This window comes from Struthio camelus, chromosome 22 (genome assembly GCF_040807025.1).
Source record: "Struthio camelus isolate bStrCam1 chromosome 22, bStrCam1.hap1, whole genome shotgun sequence".
NCBI classification, from domain to species: Eukaryota; Metazoa; Chordata; class Aves; order Struthioniformes; family Struthionidae; genus Struthio; species Struthio camelus.
In genome coordinates this window covers 7,514,503-7,530,643 of record NC_090963.1, presented here as the reverse complement: position 1 = coordinate 7,530,643, position 16,141 = coordinate 7,514,503, and the positions used below count along the sequence as shown (strand labels likewise).

At 46.0% G+C, this 16,141-nt stretch overlaps 1 protein-coding gene across 15 annotated transcripts in view; it reads right to left on the bottom strand.

Annotated features, from left to right (window-relative positions):
* Positions 1-16,141, bottom strand: part of ARHGAP32 (Rho GTPase activating protein 32) — a 290,155-nt gene that overhangs the window by 38,797 nt on the left and 235,217 nt on the right. For 13 of the 15 annotated variants that reach the window (XM_068916543.1, XM_068916547.1, XM_068916538.1 and 10 more), the window contains one exon: positions 606-755. In XM_068916543.1, the coding sequence (XP_068772644.1) occupies positions 606-755 (150 nt within the window). Of the gene's footprint in view, positions 1-605; positions 756-9,791; positions 9,813-12,671; positions 12,861-16,141 lie in introns of those variants that run through there. The other 2 variants (XM_068916550.1, XM_068916552.1) reach the window with 2 other exon arrangements.

Here is a 16,141-nt window from a genome sequence, read left to right as displayed (position 1 = left end):
ATGCAGGTACCTCCCTGATTTCACATGAAACAAAGTTCATCCCAGGAAAAGTAACAACAGCTTTTTTTCTTGGAACGGACACCTCTTCTCCACTGCTTCCCCAAATTGCTGATGGGGAGGTGAAAGGGACAGAGAAGGGCAACAGAAAAGTGACTGTGACAGAGTGAGAAAAAAGAATGAAACAAAATACCCAGTTAATTCCTGTAAATTTTGTGAAATCCAGGGAAAGGCAGACGGAAGACCTATGCTGCAGATTGTACTACGATCATACGAAGAGAGTGAGTGAGAGAGAAATGCACGGACTTAACAGCTACTTCCTCATTGACACTGATCACAAGTAAAGTTTATGCCCCTGCCAAAAAATATTATTTATTCAAAGGCTTCAAGAGGTTGAGAACCCATCTTGGGCAGTTCTGTCCCTCTTCAGTGTGCTCACTTCAAAACACAATTCTTGCTTCTAATTAGGATTACCCTCAGTTTATCTTTCAGACATCAGTTCTTGTTACACATTTCTCCACTAGTACCAACAAGCACCTCACAAGATGCCCTCACTCTGAAATAAAATCCCCAACAGAGGAAGAACTCAAGCATGGGTTGTTTCTTACCGTCATGGCCGGAGTTGAGAAGATGCTCTCCCAGGTCACATCCAAACACCCTTTCCTTCAGGATCCCCCGCTGCTTCAGCTTCTGTTTTGTTGGGCGCGACTTCATGAATGTACGAAGGAAGGTGATGAGCTTGCCGTGTTTTTTTGACACTGCACAACAAAAGAAAGCAACCACTTCATTTTAGATTTGGCTCAAATGGGCAAGGCCAAGCATAACACATTCTACAGAAAACCTAAGGACTATCGTGATATTTAATGCTACTACTACATTAGTAGTTCAGGTCCGATACTAAACAGAGACTTGGCTTTTGTTCCAATTTTTGGTTAGTGCAGAAGTAACAGAGGGCAGTTGCAATGGAAGAATTTAACACAAAGATGGATTTATCTGTAAAGCAGCTTCAGGTGGGAGTTCACTGAAAGCACTGCCACAGTACGTTGGCTGATGGGCAGCACCTCAAAGCTACAAATCGTCATCTCTGGCAAAAGGAAAAAGGCGAAGCTAACAAAAATCCTCATCTCTTGCACAGTGACAAACATGTGCGTAGTCTATAAGCAGAAATAAATGTTTTGTTACCAGCTCTAGTGAACTGACCAAAGTGAGAGGATGTTACGCTCGCTCTAGGTGCTCTAGACTGGCCTTCCAGCACGACTGCCATTTTAATCAACCTCACTGTGGCTGTGGCAGTACAGTCAACTCCAGAGCATTATTAGTTCCCAGAGGCTTTTCAAGATGCTGCGAGATAAAATAACTGCTGTCTTTTGTTTAATAAAAAACTGCTGATTTGAAGAGATGCAATTTATCCCCTCCAGAAAAACTACAAGAAGTCTAGAAAGAGAGGACGACATAAGTCAGGAGCCATCTCTTCAAACAGCGCTGCTTGATCTCTGTGTTACGCTAGTAAAGTCAGTCCCTGTGTTGAAACCATCCAATCCCACTAAGGAGCATAATCCATACTCCAATGAAATTGAGATTAACATAGGTAAATGCCCCTTTGTAGGAGAGAAGCCAGGGACACAAATAAATCCCATGCAAATGGGGCAGATAGGCTGGGCATAGTTGTGAATCAGGAAGCAAAATAATGCCCTTGAATGTCAACTTTTCTTCCTGAGGCCCACTCTGAAAGCAACAGGGTAACACAAAAGAGCTCTGGCTTCCCCAACAAAAGTGCCATTGTATACATGATTTAAAAGCAATTTAGCTTCAACAGAAGAGCTCTATTAAAAAGAACAAATCACTAGGTATAAAAGGACTTGCTTTGTGAGGAAGCTTTTACAGCTCCAGGAAGCTGTAAAAGTCCCCGCAGCACTGCGAGGCAACACCAGCAATGAGTCCGCCTGTGCTCCTGTCTCAGGTACCGGAGAGGAAAGACAACCAAGTATTTCACCTGCACTAAAACTCTAAGTACTATAATCACATTTCGGCAAAGTAACGCTATTTCAAACAAACAGCAAAAACAAAGAAGGCCCCTGAAAGGTGCATTTCTTCAGTGGCACTGCTGCCTGGTAATACGTACTAACTTGAAGTTTTGTGAGCGGCTTTGGAACCTGGGACTCAGTAAAAGAGAGATTTATGCAGTAATGCTTCATATAGGCAGGCAGGGCATTTTTCAACTAGACAACATGAAAAACCTTGTCCCAAGAACAAGGTTACATCAAGCGATACTTCATGATATTTTAATACCTCTATTCCACCAGGTACTGATGCAGCCTTTCTATTTATAATAAGTCTGATCCCAAAGCCCTCAAAATATTTCCATTTGTGTGAAGTGGGTAGAGTTCTACTTTTGGATAAAGTCCCTCTTTCTTCTTATTTTGTATTTCTTAGGTATCACCACGTGTCTCCAAAGAAAGAAACCATACATCTGCCTGATATTTCTAAGTCTAGTGTCATCTGACACCACTTATGACTGCAGATATTCGACATAAGCTGGAGGGAAACATATAACACCCCTCCCTACCCCCGTGTGGCTCTTTTTGCTTTTCTCCCAGGTTGGTTATTTAGAGGACAGAGCTTTCACAATGTTGCTAAGACAATCTAAGTGCAACCTGCCACTAAACGGAGAAGACCTCTTCCCTCTTCCAACAATGGATACACATCTCTGCCTCTCTTGTGCTTTTTGGTGTGAACGCTTGCCTGAGCCCACGATGAGCCTAGTTCAGGGAGTCAAACTAGCAGAAAACTACTCTTTCTTTTTCGGTGTGGTGACCTTTAAGACATTAGCTCCGGTAAGCACCATCATAATCTCAAGAAAAGCTGCGGGACCAAGCCGTGCCCACTGTCAGCTAGCCTTGAGGTCAGTTTAGTTGCATGGTGAATCCACTCTGCTGGTGCACCTGACAGTCTGAACCACCCATTCCGCTGTTTGGCCGGCAAAGTTGTTGGGACTCAGCACAGGTGCAGGAATCTCTCTTTGGGATTAGGGAGCAGACTGTGGGCCCTTTTCAACTACTTTTTTGCTGCCCCCAACACCCACACATCCAGCAAGCACAGAAAATAATCAGCAGGGAAAATGATATTGGGAAACCACAACAAATGGAGATAACAAACTAATTCAGTGCCTTTTAAAACTGGAGTTCAAGTTCGCTGCATGGGGAAGCAGCTGTTTAAACACAGTCTGTAGCAGGGTCTCTTATTGACTCGCTCTTCTTATAGCTGGTCTTGCTTCCTAGAGTGCATTAAGGCTTCTCCCAGTGAGAGCCAAGAAAGCTTGCGACACCATGTTGTTTCCTGGTTCACTTACGGCAAACTTTACCTGCAGGCTAGGTCACCTTTGATGCAAAGTACAGCAGAAGAAACAAAAGAAGGGGTCCTCCAATTTACCGTGCTGCATGCTTTTGGCAGCATGGCACCAAACTGATCAGCAGCAGCCATATACATCTGAATACCTCACCTCCTAAAATCTCCGACCAAACCCATGTCTTCATTCTCAACAACCAAAAACGAATCATTTAACAAAATGCAGAAGCATTGAGCATGACAAATTGCGACTACGGGGTTTTAAGTAAAGGAATGTTTTTGGTTTGATAGAGGTTTTTTTTTTCTTTTTTTTTTTAAGTTACACACAATAAATGAACAGATACTGCTGACACATTTAGCAAAGTTAGGATGGGTTTCAGTGGTAGCCGTCATAATAGTAAAGCAATAGGGCTCATTTATTATCCCCTGTCAGGACTGCTCAAAAATAAATGGAGGCACAGTCCCAGGCTGACTTGCCTGGAATTTCAAAGGCGTAACACCCTTAGGCTCCTTTGATAATCCTAGTTGGAGGTGATAGACCTGGGAACATCTGACAGACACTTTTACAATAAGCTGACAAATAAAGCAATTACTAATACATACGTGTTTGTTTGAATCATTTCGCAGACTCTGTATACAAGTCTTCATGAAGTACCTTGCTTGACAAGCTTAATGAAAAACAAACCCTTCAGGTAATGGATTTAAACCTGGAGAAAATGCATCCAACCCAACACTGCAGAAATTCTACCACTGCTGTTGACCAGGGCAGCAAGTGACTTCTGGGTTTCACCACAGGCATTAAAAAAAGAAAAGGTCCAACGGATACATTTCTATGATCCAAGGATGTACTTTGCTTGGTATTTATACGTTTAAATCAGTTACCAGAAAGGAGACCTGAGTTTTCAAATCAGAGTAAGTTTCTTTTGCTTTTAAGCCACGCAGTACAGGTGAAAGGAACTGTCTTGTTTTCTGCATCATTAAGTAGACTCCTACAAACACACTCCCGTTCTGCAACGGTGCGACAATCCAAGACCCTGTCAGGGCAATGCCTGAGCAGATCAGGTAACCAGAAATTCACATCTCAACAGCCTGTAGAAACATCTGCACGGTTCCTTGGTTAAACAGTTTCCTTTACTGGTCTCCTCTGAATCCTTGCCTAGCCTCTATGAGTGCTTCTCAGGCTAAACCAGCTTCAGAGTTCTATACATACGCAAGAACGATTCACTGATAAGCCAAGTCAGACTTCCTCTAGGTGGAACAAAAAAACCCTAAACAGTGAGAAAACCCAAGCAGCTATCTCTGCTGAGAGAAAGGTTATAAAAACCACGGAGGTGTTCGATAATGATTAGCCGTCGCCAGAGTACAGGAGGCTGTCAGGTATGCCTTCTTGTGTCAATACCAATAAAGGGAAATATTTCAACCCTGCTTCCAAGTCCTCTGGCATCATTTGACCCTCGAAGCAGCAATGCACCTTACGAGATTTCATTTCGTGTGTTATTGGTGTTCATATTAAGTTACCACAGCAGTCCCAGGTTCTGTTTAAACACTAATGCCAAGGATGCTACCAAGAATCCTGCAGAATTAATGTCTTCTATGACAAGTGTCACAGAAAGGAATCCAGCCAATAAAGTAGTACTCCTAGGAGACAACAGGTTTTTTCCCCCAATTTTACATGATCGCTACAGTCAGAGAGATGCTGCTCAATTATCAACTGAAAGGGAAAGGTAAACAAAACTAAACAAAAATCCTCATATTTATCCATATTACTTTCAACCTCAGATTCAATCACTATACAACAAATTGTTTACCAAGAAACTGAGGGTTTCCTAGAAGGAGCGAGGAGTGATTTTCCTCAGAAAGGCAGGTTTGGCTAAGTATCCTGGCCTGCACAAGCAAAGACAAATTCTCCATCTGGCATAGTGAGACTGACCGAAAAAGAAAAAATAATAACCTGAGGTTGGACTGCTTTTAGAAGTTTTGCTGGCATGAATACGTCAATTAGGAGCGTGAAAAAATATCACACCCTTAGCTGACATAGCTGTGCTGGCCAAAGCCTCCACGTGGTGGGAAGGGAGGGAAGAAAAAAAGAGTACTTTTGCCAGGCAGTTTATTGCGTTTTTGGGAAACTGCCATACATTCTACCTCCCCGAGGAACATTTATCGATCAATCCATGCCACCGTTGCTCTACCCCTAAGCTTCTGTAGCGTAACTGAGGCCTCAATTTCCCCTGAAGTTGATAAAAACTATTAAATAACAATTACTTCATTAAAAGCAGTGCTTGTTCACCCTAATGCAGCAGACTAAAAAGGCACTTTGGGATACGCTTTGTGCAGTCTGTTTACTGGAGAAATGTGTCAGCCATGAGCTGATTCCAAGTAGTTTCGTAGCTGTGGTGCAGCCCCGTAGGCTCTTCTCGGTTACCTTCGCTAACCAACCAAAGCTCCTGGGGAACTCTTCGGATATGCTAAGGCACAGCCACCTGAGGTCTCTGCAGCCCCCATGGGACACTGGGCCTCTCCTGCTGTGTCCCTCTGTGCGTTGCCCTATGCGCTAAGTCACCCAAGCGACCTAGATTGAAAACAACCTTCTGAACCTGATGCTCGTACAGCAGAAGAGCGTGAGCAGTTGCGGCAGCCCCACGGAGGGGGTGGCAAACCCAAGCGTAGGCAACTGGACCTTCTTAAACTGACCTCCCTGCCAAAGCCAACATACTGCAGAACTACACCCTCAGCTTACGGGCAGACGTGCTGAATTCACCGAGGCACAACCAGCACACCGAGCACCAACTTCTGATCTTTCTTTCTGCCAGCACTGAGTTGACGGGGGTGCGATTGCTCCGGATTTGCGTCCATAAGGAGGTTAGAGCAGTGATACCCAGCATCTCAGCCCAAACGGCTGGAGCGTGATGCCTGGGCCACAGAACTCTCCTTGAGACCAACTCCTAACACCGTTTTTAAAACGTAATATTTAATTATTACAATTGCCCAAACTGTTGGCCACAAGGGAAAACGGATGGAAAAGAACAGTGGCCCCTGACCCCGTGGGCTTGATTCAAGGGGACCAAAGACGAGAAATCTTTTAATAAGCACAGACTTTCTGCCATCCTGGGATGGCACGTCCCATCTTAAACATGCTCCCTCTTTTCAAAGACCAGCGGAAACAAACGAAGGAAAAAAGAAACATCTTATCTCCTCTTGCTATCGCCAACATTTTGGGTTTGAACTCATGCCTAGGCAGAATCCTCTTCACAGGACCGCTGGCAGCAGCGTGTTTTGTAATATAGGATTAGCAAACTCTGATTGCACCAGAAAATCTTCGTGCGTGCGTGCGTGCGTGCTGACCCACATTCCCAGCGACTGGCCAGCGTGTGTTGCTCCCGTTACTAACAGTGATTTTACCCGCTACAGAACACAGCTGTCTCCTGCTGTGAAAGGACAGCGGTGCTAAGGTCAAAAGCAAGAACGTGTGCAGCTGCATAGTTTAAAATACATAAACAAGCTGCAATATCTAGTCACAAAATCAAAGATGGAAAAAGGTGCGGGAATGTCCTTAAAAAAAAAAAAAATCACAGCTAGATACTACAAAACAAAAATGAAATCCTTCCTCTCTGAAGAGAGATTTACAGTAAGTCAAGCTAAAGTGACATTTTTCAAGGCTATTAGCCCACAAAGACCCATTCTCCTCTAAAACTAAACTTTACTGTTTAAGAGCAAGAGGAAGAGCAGCAACAAACTCTTCTGAAGACAGGACAGTACTGGGAATTGGGAGGTGAGAAGGTGGTTTTGGTTTTGCCACGTATTTACTACGCTCCTGATTCTGCCAACCCTCACGCATAGGTTTACCTGCACGACCACTGTCGAGCAGAGGAAGTTCACCCAGTTCCCCACAGAGCATCGATTACCTCGGCGCCCCCTCGGACCCTCAGTTAACGTTAGCATCCATCCGTTCACACTGAGAAAACCACATTCTGTGGACCCACATCTTATTGAAAGGAAATGATACAAAGCCAAGAACTAAGTCACATCTCCCAGTTCTCTGCCGCGCTCATTATTAATATGACTCCTTTCCCCCTGCCACAACAGATTTTATTTTGGAACTTAACTTGTTCAGCTGCAAACGCAACTAGAATCTGGAACCACGCGCTACCAAACACCCTGCTTTATTCGTTTAATAGGCCACTGGTTTTGAAGAAGGACCAGCCAACACCACAATAACAGCTGCACTAATCTCTATACTGGGCTCCCTCATTTGTCACAATGATTTTCCAAATCAGATTTCAGAATTCCATAGATGGAAGAGCTTAAAAATGTCTTTTTACCCTCAATAACCTTCATAAATGTCTACTTAGTAAAAATAACAATATAAAATGCTGTGTGCTTTCCACTGCTGCAGCATTTTTCCTGTGCCAGGCTGACACTGGTTAAACCTGGACTCCCTGCTATAAGAAGTCACAAAGTATGTTAAAGGTGATTAATCTCAGTATCATTAGATAAAAAAACATTAACTATGACCATAAGAACCAGCCCGGAATAAGCACATATTTCCTGCTACTATGAGAACACCATACGCATAGAGAGTAAAACAGGTCATTAAAACTGATATGTGATGTTGCTGTTCTTATTTATCATATCTAATAGTAGGGAAGAGGCACCCGTTCTTGCTTCTGCCCAAGCTGCTGGAGTCATCCTTTAGGCAGTATCTCTAAGCTATAATCTCAACAGAACTACAGCTCTTCTTTGTGCCTGCTGACATCAGCCTTTGGCTGAGGCTGGAGTCCTGACTGTTACCTTGGTTAGTATGGGAACATCTGGCATCAGAGATCTACCAGCTTGGCAACTAACTTGGTGCATTTTCAGTCCCAGATTTTACAACCACCTCTGCCAGTTTCTGCTGCACTGGGGTCTAATTAGTCCTTTATCAGAGAGAGGAGACTGCAAATTCAAAAGCAAATGTTGTATCTGACCCGCAGCATTGACTGCTTTCAACATTTTTTCTTGGATATGATACACATAGCTACATATCCCTAATGAGATGTATGTACGAGGATCATCTACAGCTTGAACTGTTTGAAGAAGGCTTCTGTTATCTCAACAAGCAAATGCGTACAAGAACCATAATCATTGCTCTTAGCAATGACAAAAAACTCTTCCCTATGCATTTTGCTTATAATGAGGCTGCCAGAGCGACTGAGTTTTACAGCAGGATAGCTAGCTGCAGAAGTATTTCACCTATACAGATACGGAAGTTTGGTACCAAGATACCTGCACTACCTTCCATGCTAAAAAACCATCTGATCTTTTCATAGACTCTAAAGACAGAAGGGAGCATTAAAATAATGACCTGACCTGAACAAGCAGACCATAGGACATATCTGAATTAATTCTTTGAAGTAGAGCGTACCTGCCCCGAGGGAAACAGCGCATGGGAAGGCGTTCTGAATCACAGCTGAGGGCTAACTGAGAAGGGTGAGAGACTTCAGAGGCACAAGGGCTGACAAGGTCGGTCTGTGAATTCTATTAACATGTTTGCACTGTATTTGAAAATAAAACAGTGCTGACTAATACAAACTTAGGGACATTGCAGCAGGGAGAGGCTTCGGTGAGGTAACACAAGATCCTCAAGGGCTTGCAGTTGGAGGTGAGGAAATACTAATAGATGGGGCTGCAGTTCAAAGGAAAAAAGTTATCAAAGGTCAAAACTGGAACAAGACTGGGAGATGCATACAAAATGATAGCGACGAGGACATTTAGCACACAAGGCAGTAGCATCAGCAGCTGGGGTGATGTGAAAGAGGTCACAAAGCCGACAGCAGGAGTGGGAGACAAGAGGAGAAAACTGGAAAATGTAGAGCTAGGGGGAAAAAAACCCAGAGAGACCTGCAATATCTTGTTTCTGTCTTTCTCATTCATTCAGCAGAGGTTTTGCTAAACCTCTGCTCGCCGCAGCAGAGTTTAATGCAGTTCTTTTGCTTATTTCTCTTATCTCGGAGATTAATGATCCTTTTGAAAAGTAAGTTCTGACTCAGGTAATTAAATTACTAGCATCATAACCAAATGTCTGACCTGTCCAGCAGGGAGGCAGTGTTGGTCTTTCATCTATGTTCACCTGGAGTTATCACAGTCACTTGACTGGGCATACCCAAGCACACATTAAACCCATATACATGTAAGCCCTTGAAATTAAAATGTCCTGAAGCCTTAGCGTAACACTAAATTTGCTCTAGAGAGAATGGGATACTGTAATTTGAGTCTATCGCTAATACTTACACAACTCATACAGTTTGAGAAGACATCCTTCTTCAGAACAAGTCCTACGGTGATACCCTACGTCTCATGAAAGGTATTCCTGAAGCTAGTTAGCAGCTTCTTCCCTTGAATCTCAAGTGGTGCAGCAGCAGCATTATGGAGAGCACCAACACCGACCAGATAATTGTGTATTAAATACTCACCAGATACTTGCAAATAAACAGGTCAGAAGGGACAGTCGAGAGCCAAGATGTCACCTAAGCCATCTCTGTACACCAATGCAGGTTCAACTCACTCAGCCAACTCTGCCAGAAGTTTATCCACCTCGACAGTCTCCAGTGATGAAATTGCCACGTTCCCCATAGGTAATTACTTTAGTGGTTAACTGTCCTTACATGGCTGACCTCAGCCTCCTTTTAATACAGTCTAAACCAAATACTTATTGTACTGCCTATGGCAGACATCGCTTCAGAGAAAGAGAGAATCAACTGTTCTCAACCTCATACCTATTTGAAGACTTATCATAAACTGCCTTTGCCCTCCCTCCCTCTTACTGCCTGTAAAACACGAGTCACATGTTCCATGCAGCATCATTCCTTGATGAAAAAGGCTTCAGAACAGGTCTAAATGAAGTTACAGTACGGCTGCCTGAGCGTCATCCACACTATTTCTACTTCCAATACAAATGGTAGTGGTGCTGCAGAAGATTCCCAGAACTTGACAGTAACCACAGCCGATCCTGAATAACATCAAGTACTTCGGACATTCACACACAGCTCAGAGATTTCACTAGGCATTTGGACAAAAATCATGGTCCAGCCCAATTCTGACATCGGTTAAACCAGGATAACTGGAGTGACTGCAGTCAAGTTACTCCAGTTTTGCATGGCAGCACACTCTAGTCTTCGAGGTGGGAGGAGGCAAGTGATTTTCATCTGACACAAAGATCTGACACAAATCAACAAACAGCAAAAGATGCTTAATTAGGGGGTTGGCAGCTGTACAAAGGAGCCCAATCCTGGACTGAAAGGTGTTTGCTCTTATGGGAGGCCTTGGGAAGACACTGGGAAAAGAACCCTGTTATTCCATCAGGAAGGGATATGAGCAATCCATCTGGAAAAAGGAGGAGACTGAGGTCAAAGCACAATACCTCCCTTTCCCTAAACCACACGGCACAGACGTTAACTCGATCCTCATCTTAGAAACTCTTCTGAAGTATGTGGCACTCCCAGAATGACAAGTAACATTATTACTACGCTCCCAATTCCTTCTCAAAAGATTCACATCTCTATTTCCATTAGCCAGAGGGCAGTTGTTTACGATCCAGACCAGCTACTTTCAAATTGCAGTGCCCTACTGTTCCAACACTGACATCGTTCTGGTGCTTTTTCTATTTACAGCTCTGACTTTCTAAACTGTATATACTTTAGCCATTACACAGCACCGGCAGGATACAACAGCTTTAAAGACGATGAAAATTACACCTTCGCATACTTCATCTTTACACTGCCCAAGAAGCGTAAAAAAGCTTTACTGAAAATGAAAATTGGGAACAGTATGTTTAGGGATTTGCAGTAAGCTAAATCTACTTTTTAAGTCTTAGGAATGCAGATATGGTATTGCTATGCATGCTTTACTCTTTTCCTTTATCTTACCAGTCCAGAGCTTTGATTTTAAATGAGACTCTTTATCATGCCTGTGGGTGCCCCAAACAAAGGAGGTCTGGGGAAGAGCGGAAAGAGGCGGCCTCCTGTCTCCTGCCATAAATAATAAGATCCTGCAGGGCGTTTAGTCCTTAAAATGGACTATAGCTTCTAGGAGGCATTCTGAACAAATATGAACAGACGAGCCATGCCTGTTTGTAAAGTACCTACTATGATCACAGTAACTAGCCTCCATGGGAATTTATTTTTCAGAGTGCACACTCACTGCCCTGGGACTCCAGCAAACAATGGACTAGCATTTTCAAATGGGAAGCCCCCTTCTTCTGAACAATAGCATCAATAATATTAATGCTTAGGAATGCATCCGATGTTCTCCGAGTCCTAGTTTACGGAGGGAAGGAAAACAAAAGGATAAAGCAATATGCAAAAACCTATTGAAATTCAAATTCTAGACATTCCCATCTGTCAGCTGCCTCTTTGGGAGCTAGGTATAAATCTGAGCAGGAAGCAGGGATCTCAGATCTCTGCAACCCAAAGGACGGGCACAGCATACTTGGACATGCGGGAGGGGGCCTGGGAGCTCCGATTTCTCAAATTCCTTCTCCCCTCTGATTTTGGTGGGAGGCAAAACACAGCACAAATTAACACAGATATTAAAGACACTCCCTTTAACACCACCGGTTTGCTACACGCCCATGATCCTGGTCTATGCACAATAAAACAGTTTATGACTATCAACCTAGTAAGCAGAAAGGCTCAACCTGAAGACAGAGATTAGTGAAAGGGAAACAGCAGTAAAACAATTAATCCCGGGGGGGGGGGGGGGGGGGTAGTTATGCATGCTTCAGTCAGCTTTTGGCTAGCAGGAGAAGCCAACCACAAAACCAGGCAACCTGCCCAAGAGCACAGATCCCTGAGGACCTCCCATAGCAGGAAAAAGTCTGTCTACGTCCAGAAGTCGCAGTGTCAGATGAGCAAGTGTTGATGAGCATTTTGAGTAACAGGTATTTTTTCATCTGGCTAAAAACGTGATCACGGTGAGACAGGCTACCCCTCCATGGCAGAGGTCACTTGAGAGCCTCGATTTTGTTAGCCCTTTAGAAGATCAAGTCCCGCTCCTGGCACAGTGTCCCGTGCCATGCATGTCAGTGCCCAGGAAACCTCATAGCACAGCCTGGCATCGACAGGGCTGCTGTGCCCAGTTGGGGGGTCTTTAACTCCAGATACGTGCCAAGCAGCCTCTTTCCTGATGCCACCTTGCCAGAAAAGAGAAAGCCAAGACATTAATTTCCCCAAACAGCAAACTGAATAGCTGGCAAGTTACTAAGCAACAAGTGGGCGCAGAAACCTAAAAATACTCTGCGAGTCTTACATAAGGAAAGCGCTAGAGCAAGGGGGAAGAGAAGAGCCCTCTCCTACCTTCCTCTCGTCGTCGGGGGCCAGCAGATCGCTCCCGCGGCAGCGTCCGGCCGAGCGCCCAGGCCGCGGCACGGAGCCCCGGGCGGCTGCGGCCGAGCGCGGAGGGGGCGAGCTGGAGCCGGCGCGGCGGAGGCGGCCCCGCGGCGGGCGCAGCCGGCCAGCCCGGGAGGTGCGCGGTGCGAGCACACCGCCTCCGCCGCCCCGCCAGGCCCCTCCCCGGGAGAACCGGCCCCGCCGGCCGGGCTCCACCTCCCGCAGGTGCCGCCCGCAGCGTCTGCCTGGCGGCCGCCGCCGCGGGTCCCCTCGGACGCTGCGGTTTGCTCCCAGGCGCCGAGAGGGGGCCGCCCCCGCTTCCCCGCCTCCGGGGGGACCCCCGGGACACGCAGCCGCCTGCCCGGGCAGCCGCCCCACCTCAGCCGACGAGCGGGGCACGGCGCAAGCCGCCTGCCCGCCCCGACGGGCGGCCCTAGCCCCCCGGGGCCGCGGCTGGCGGGGGGCCGCGGGGCCGGGCAGCCCCGCTCCGCTCCGCTCCTCGGCCGCGGCGCCCTCGGCAATCAGGCAGCGCGGGGCGCAGCTGCGGCGCCGCCGCCGGCCCCCTCCCCGGCGCGGCCCGCGGGCAGCAGCGCGGAGGCGCCACGCTGCCCTCGGGGCAGGGCCGCCTTGCCGGTGCAGCCTGGCCCCTGGGCTCTCGGAGAGGCCGAGCTGCCTCTGCTCGTCCCAAACGGGTCCGGGCACAGGGGCCCGGCTGGCTGGTGCTGCTGCGGCCATCCCTGGTGGCTCTTCCAGCCCCGGCCAGCCCTCAGTCCATCGGTGGACAAAGGGTGCCGGATGGAAAGGGGAGGGAAAGCAAAACAGCTCCACCTGGGCAATATCAGGTCTCTGCTTTCTCTTAATATCACCCATGACCTCCTGCCAACCTCTGTTACCAGAACGGACCCAGGCTAGCCGTGCTCTTCTAGCTTTCCAGGACCTCCGAAAAAAACAAAACACCCACACACCCCAAGAACAGGAAACACTTCTGAAATGCGAGCCAGCAGCGCTACGTTCAAAATTGTCCACAGAACTAAACGCACCTTCATGCCCCAAAGACCACAGAGGAACGCTGCAGTAAAGGCCAAAGGCCAACTGCATAAAGACTGCAGAGGTCAGCAGTAAGTCTGCACAGTTAAGCGCAGGTCTCACTCACCATTCACACTGCAAATCCTCAAATCCATGCTAAAAGGTTGTCTCAGCATGTCTAAAAGGAAAGGAGAGCTCCTGAGCACGCCTGAACGCTTGAGTGAACGCATGCCCAAACTTGCCAACTGGACAGGGGTTGGGCCAAGCACCCGGCGAGCCCTGTCCGCCCTGAGCGCAGCTCGGGACAGCACAGACTCTTTGCACCTAGGGTGCACGTTCTGTTAATCCCGTTACAACGCTAAAGAAATTATGCCCTCTCCCACCTCTGGAGTTAACCAGCACCGTTTGGGGCCACGTTGATCAGATCACTGAAATAATCTAAATTAAAAGTTTTCTCCAGCTTTGTTATTTAAAAACAAAAAGACACGGATCATTTCACAGTGACCTAGTTTACAGCCCAGCTCCACAAACAGCTGTATCAGCACACCACAGCCCAGAGCAGAGAGCACAACATGGAAACTCGGCTTTACCTCCAGATATTGCGCCCCTTCTCAGCTACGCCAAGGCCAGCACCCAGCAACGGGGACAGAAACCACGAGGGTCACGGGGCACCGCAACGTTAAACTGAATCTTCCCAAGGTGGACACAGCCTTTTCCCGCGTGTTGAGTAGTGCCAGAGAAGCTGGTGGTGTTACCTGCATTCATTGCATGCCTGAGGAATAAGCACTATTCCTGTTCTGTGTAACCACCCTGACCCTGAGCCCCTCCAGTTCAGACAAGGCTGCAGTGGAGTTTATCAGTCTCAGTAACTGCTGTCACACACTTTTAAATGCAGGATCACTCGATAAGTTGGGCAACCTCAGGGTCAGAAGGATTAAAGAGGAATCTGCTTCTACTTATGCAGATATCCTGTTAATCAGGCAGGTAAAACTCATTTCTTCTGGTGTTCACAGTTCCTCATCAAGCAAATCTCCCCCTCTCTCCCCCCAGAATTATTTGCCAAATCGTATCTCCAAATAATACTTGTTCTCCAGCTACTTATTATATTTGGTATTTATCACCGGAATTGTTTAGCTTAGACCACGATCATAGTATCATGTAACTTTTTTTCTTAGCAGCCAAGCATGACTCCTAAAATCCAGCTCTATATGTGCCTAATTTTGAATCCAAAATGTTCTTCCTGGTACCAACTTTACATTCCAGGAATGCTTTCCCCATCAAATCAGTCTGATAACAATTAGTAAAATCCCAACACAAATGGGGAGTGAATGCCGCAGAAACAATGCTATTAAAAATTCACATGTAAAACGCACATACATCAATTCAAAACAGAAAAAAACCCCAGAATTGCGGAGTAGTAATGTCAGCTACTCAAAACTGTCAGGATAATGTGTTGTATGATCTCTAAATCAGCTTGTTCCTTTGTTTTTTACTCTATGTAGGGCCGGGGGGGGGGGGGGGGGCAGAATCCCGCAAGGCTGATTAACCACGTAGGGAGACAAACTGTTCTAGTTTGCACAGTTTGCTGGTGCTCAGAGGGGTTTCAGACTAAGACTACAGGTCCCACTATTCTGTTTTTGCTAATCAGAGCAGGAATGTAACAGCTGCATCACCAATAATACAGCGTTCCCTCTACTATTCTCAGCTGTAAATTTGGCTATTGCCTTTGGAGATTATTGCTCTGGTCATCAGCAGCGCTTAAAGAGATACTTTACTACACAGTCTACAACGCGTATTTTAAAGGGGGACCTATCTGGTTTGAGGAAATATCATCAAATGTAAGAATTTAGATACATTTTGCACACAATGCTGAAAGTATTCTTACAACAGAGTTTATACTGGCAGAGAGACTAATTTTTACAGGTCTCACTCAGCCACTCTGACCCTTCATATTTTTATAATAATATTTAAATAGCCACATGATAATGCGCAGGTTTAATTTTCCCCACATGACTTCCAGATGGTACACCTCTTCTCCCGGCTGTAGTTCGTTGTTGCATGTAAAGAAAAATACCTAACGCTTGTTACAAAATGTCTGTCTTTCAGGAACGAAAGCCGAGCAGTTCTGGATATGGCTCTTCCGCACCTGGAAGCAACAAGACTGCTCTTAGCACAACACAGCACCACAGCTAAAGATCTTGTTCACACCCCCACACAGATACAGCTTTCCTTCCTCTGGTTCTGCGGCTTACGGGCCGTGCTGGCCATACTGAACAGCACTGGGATGCCCTCTTTCTTTTTCTCATCCTCTTGATTGATAATAATGAAGTACTCTTCACATGTGGATCTCATTTTCTGTTCCTAATTTATTTTGCTGGATCATTTTAAGGAATAAAAAAAAAGTGAGAGAG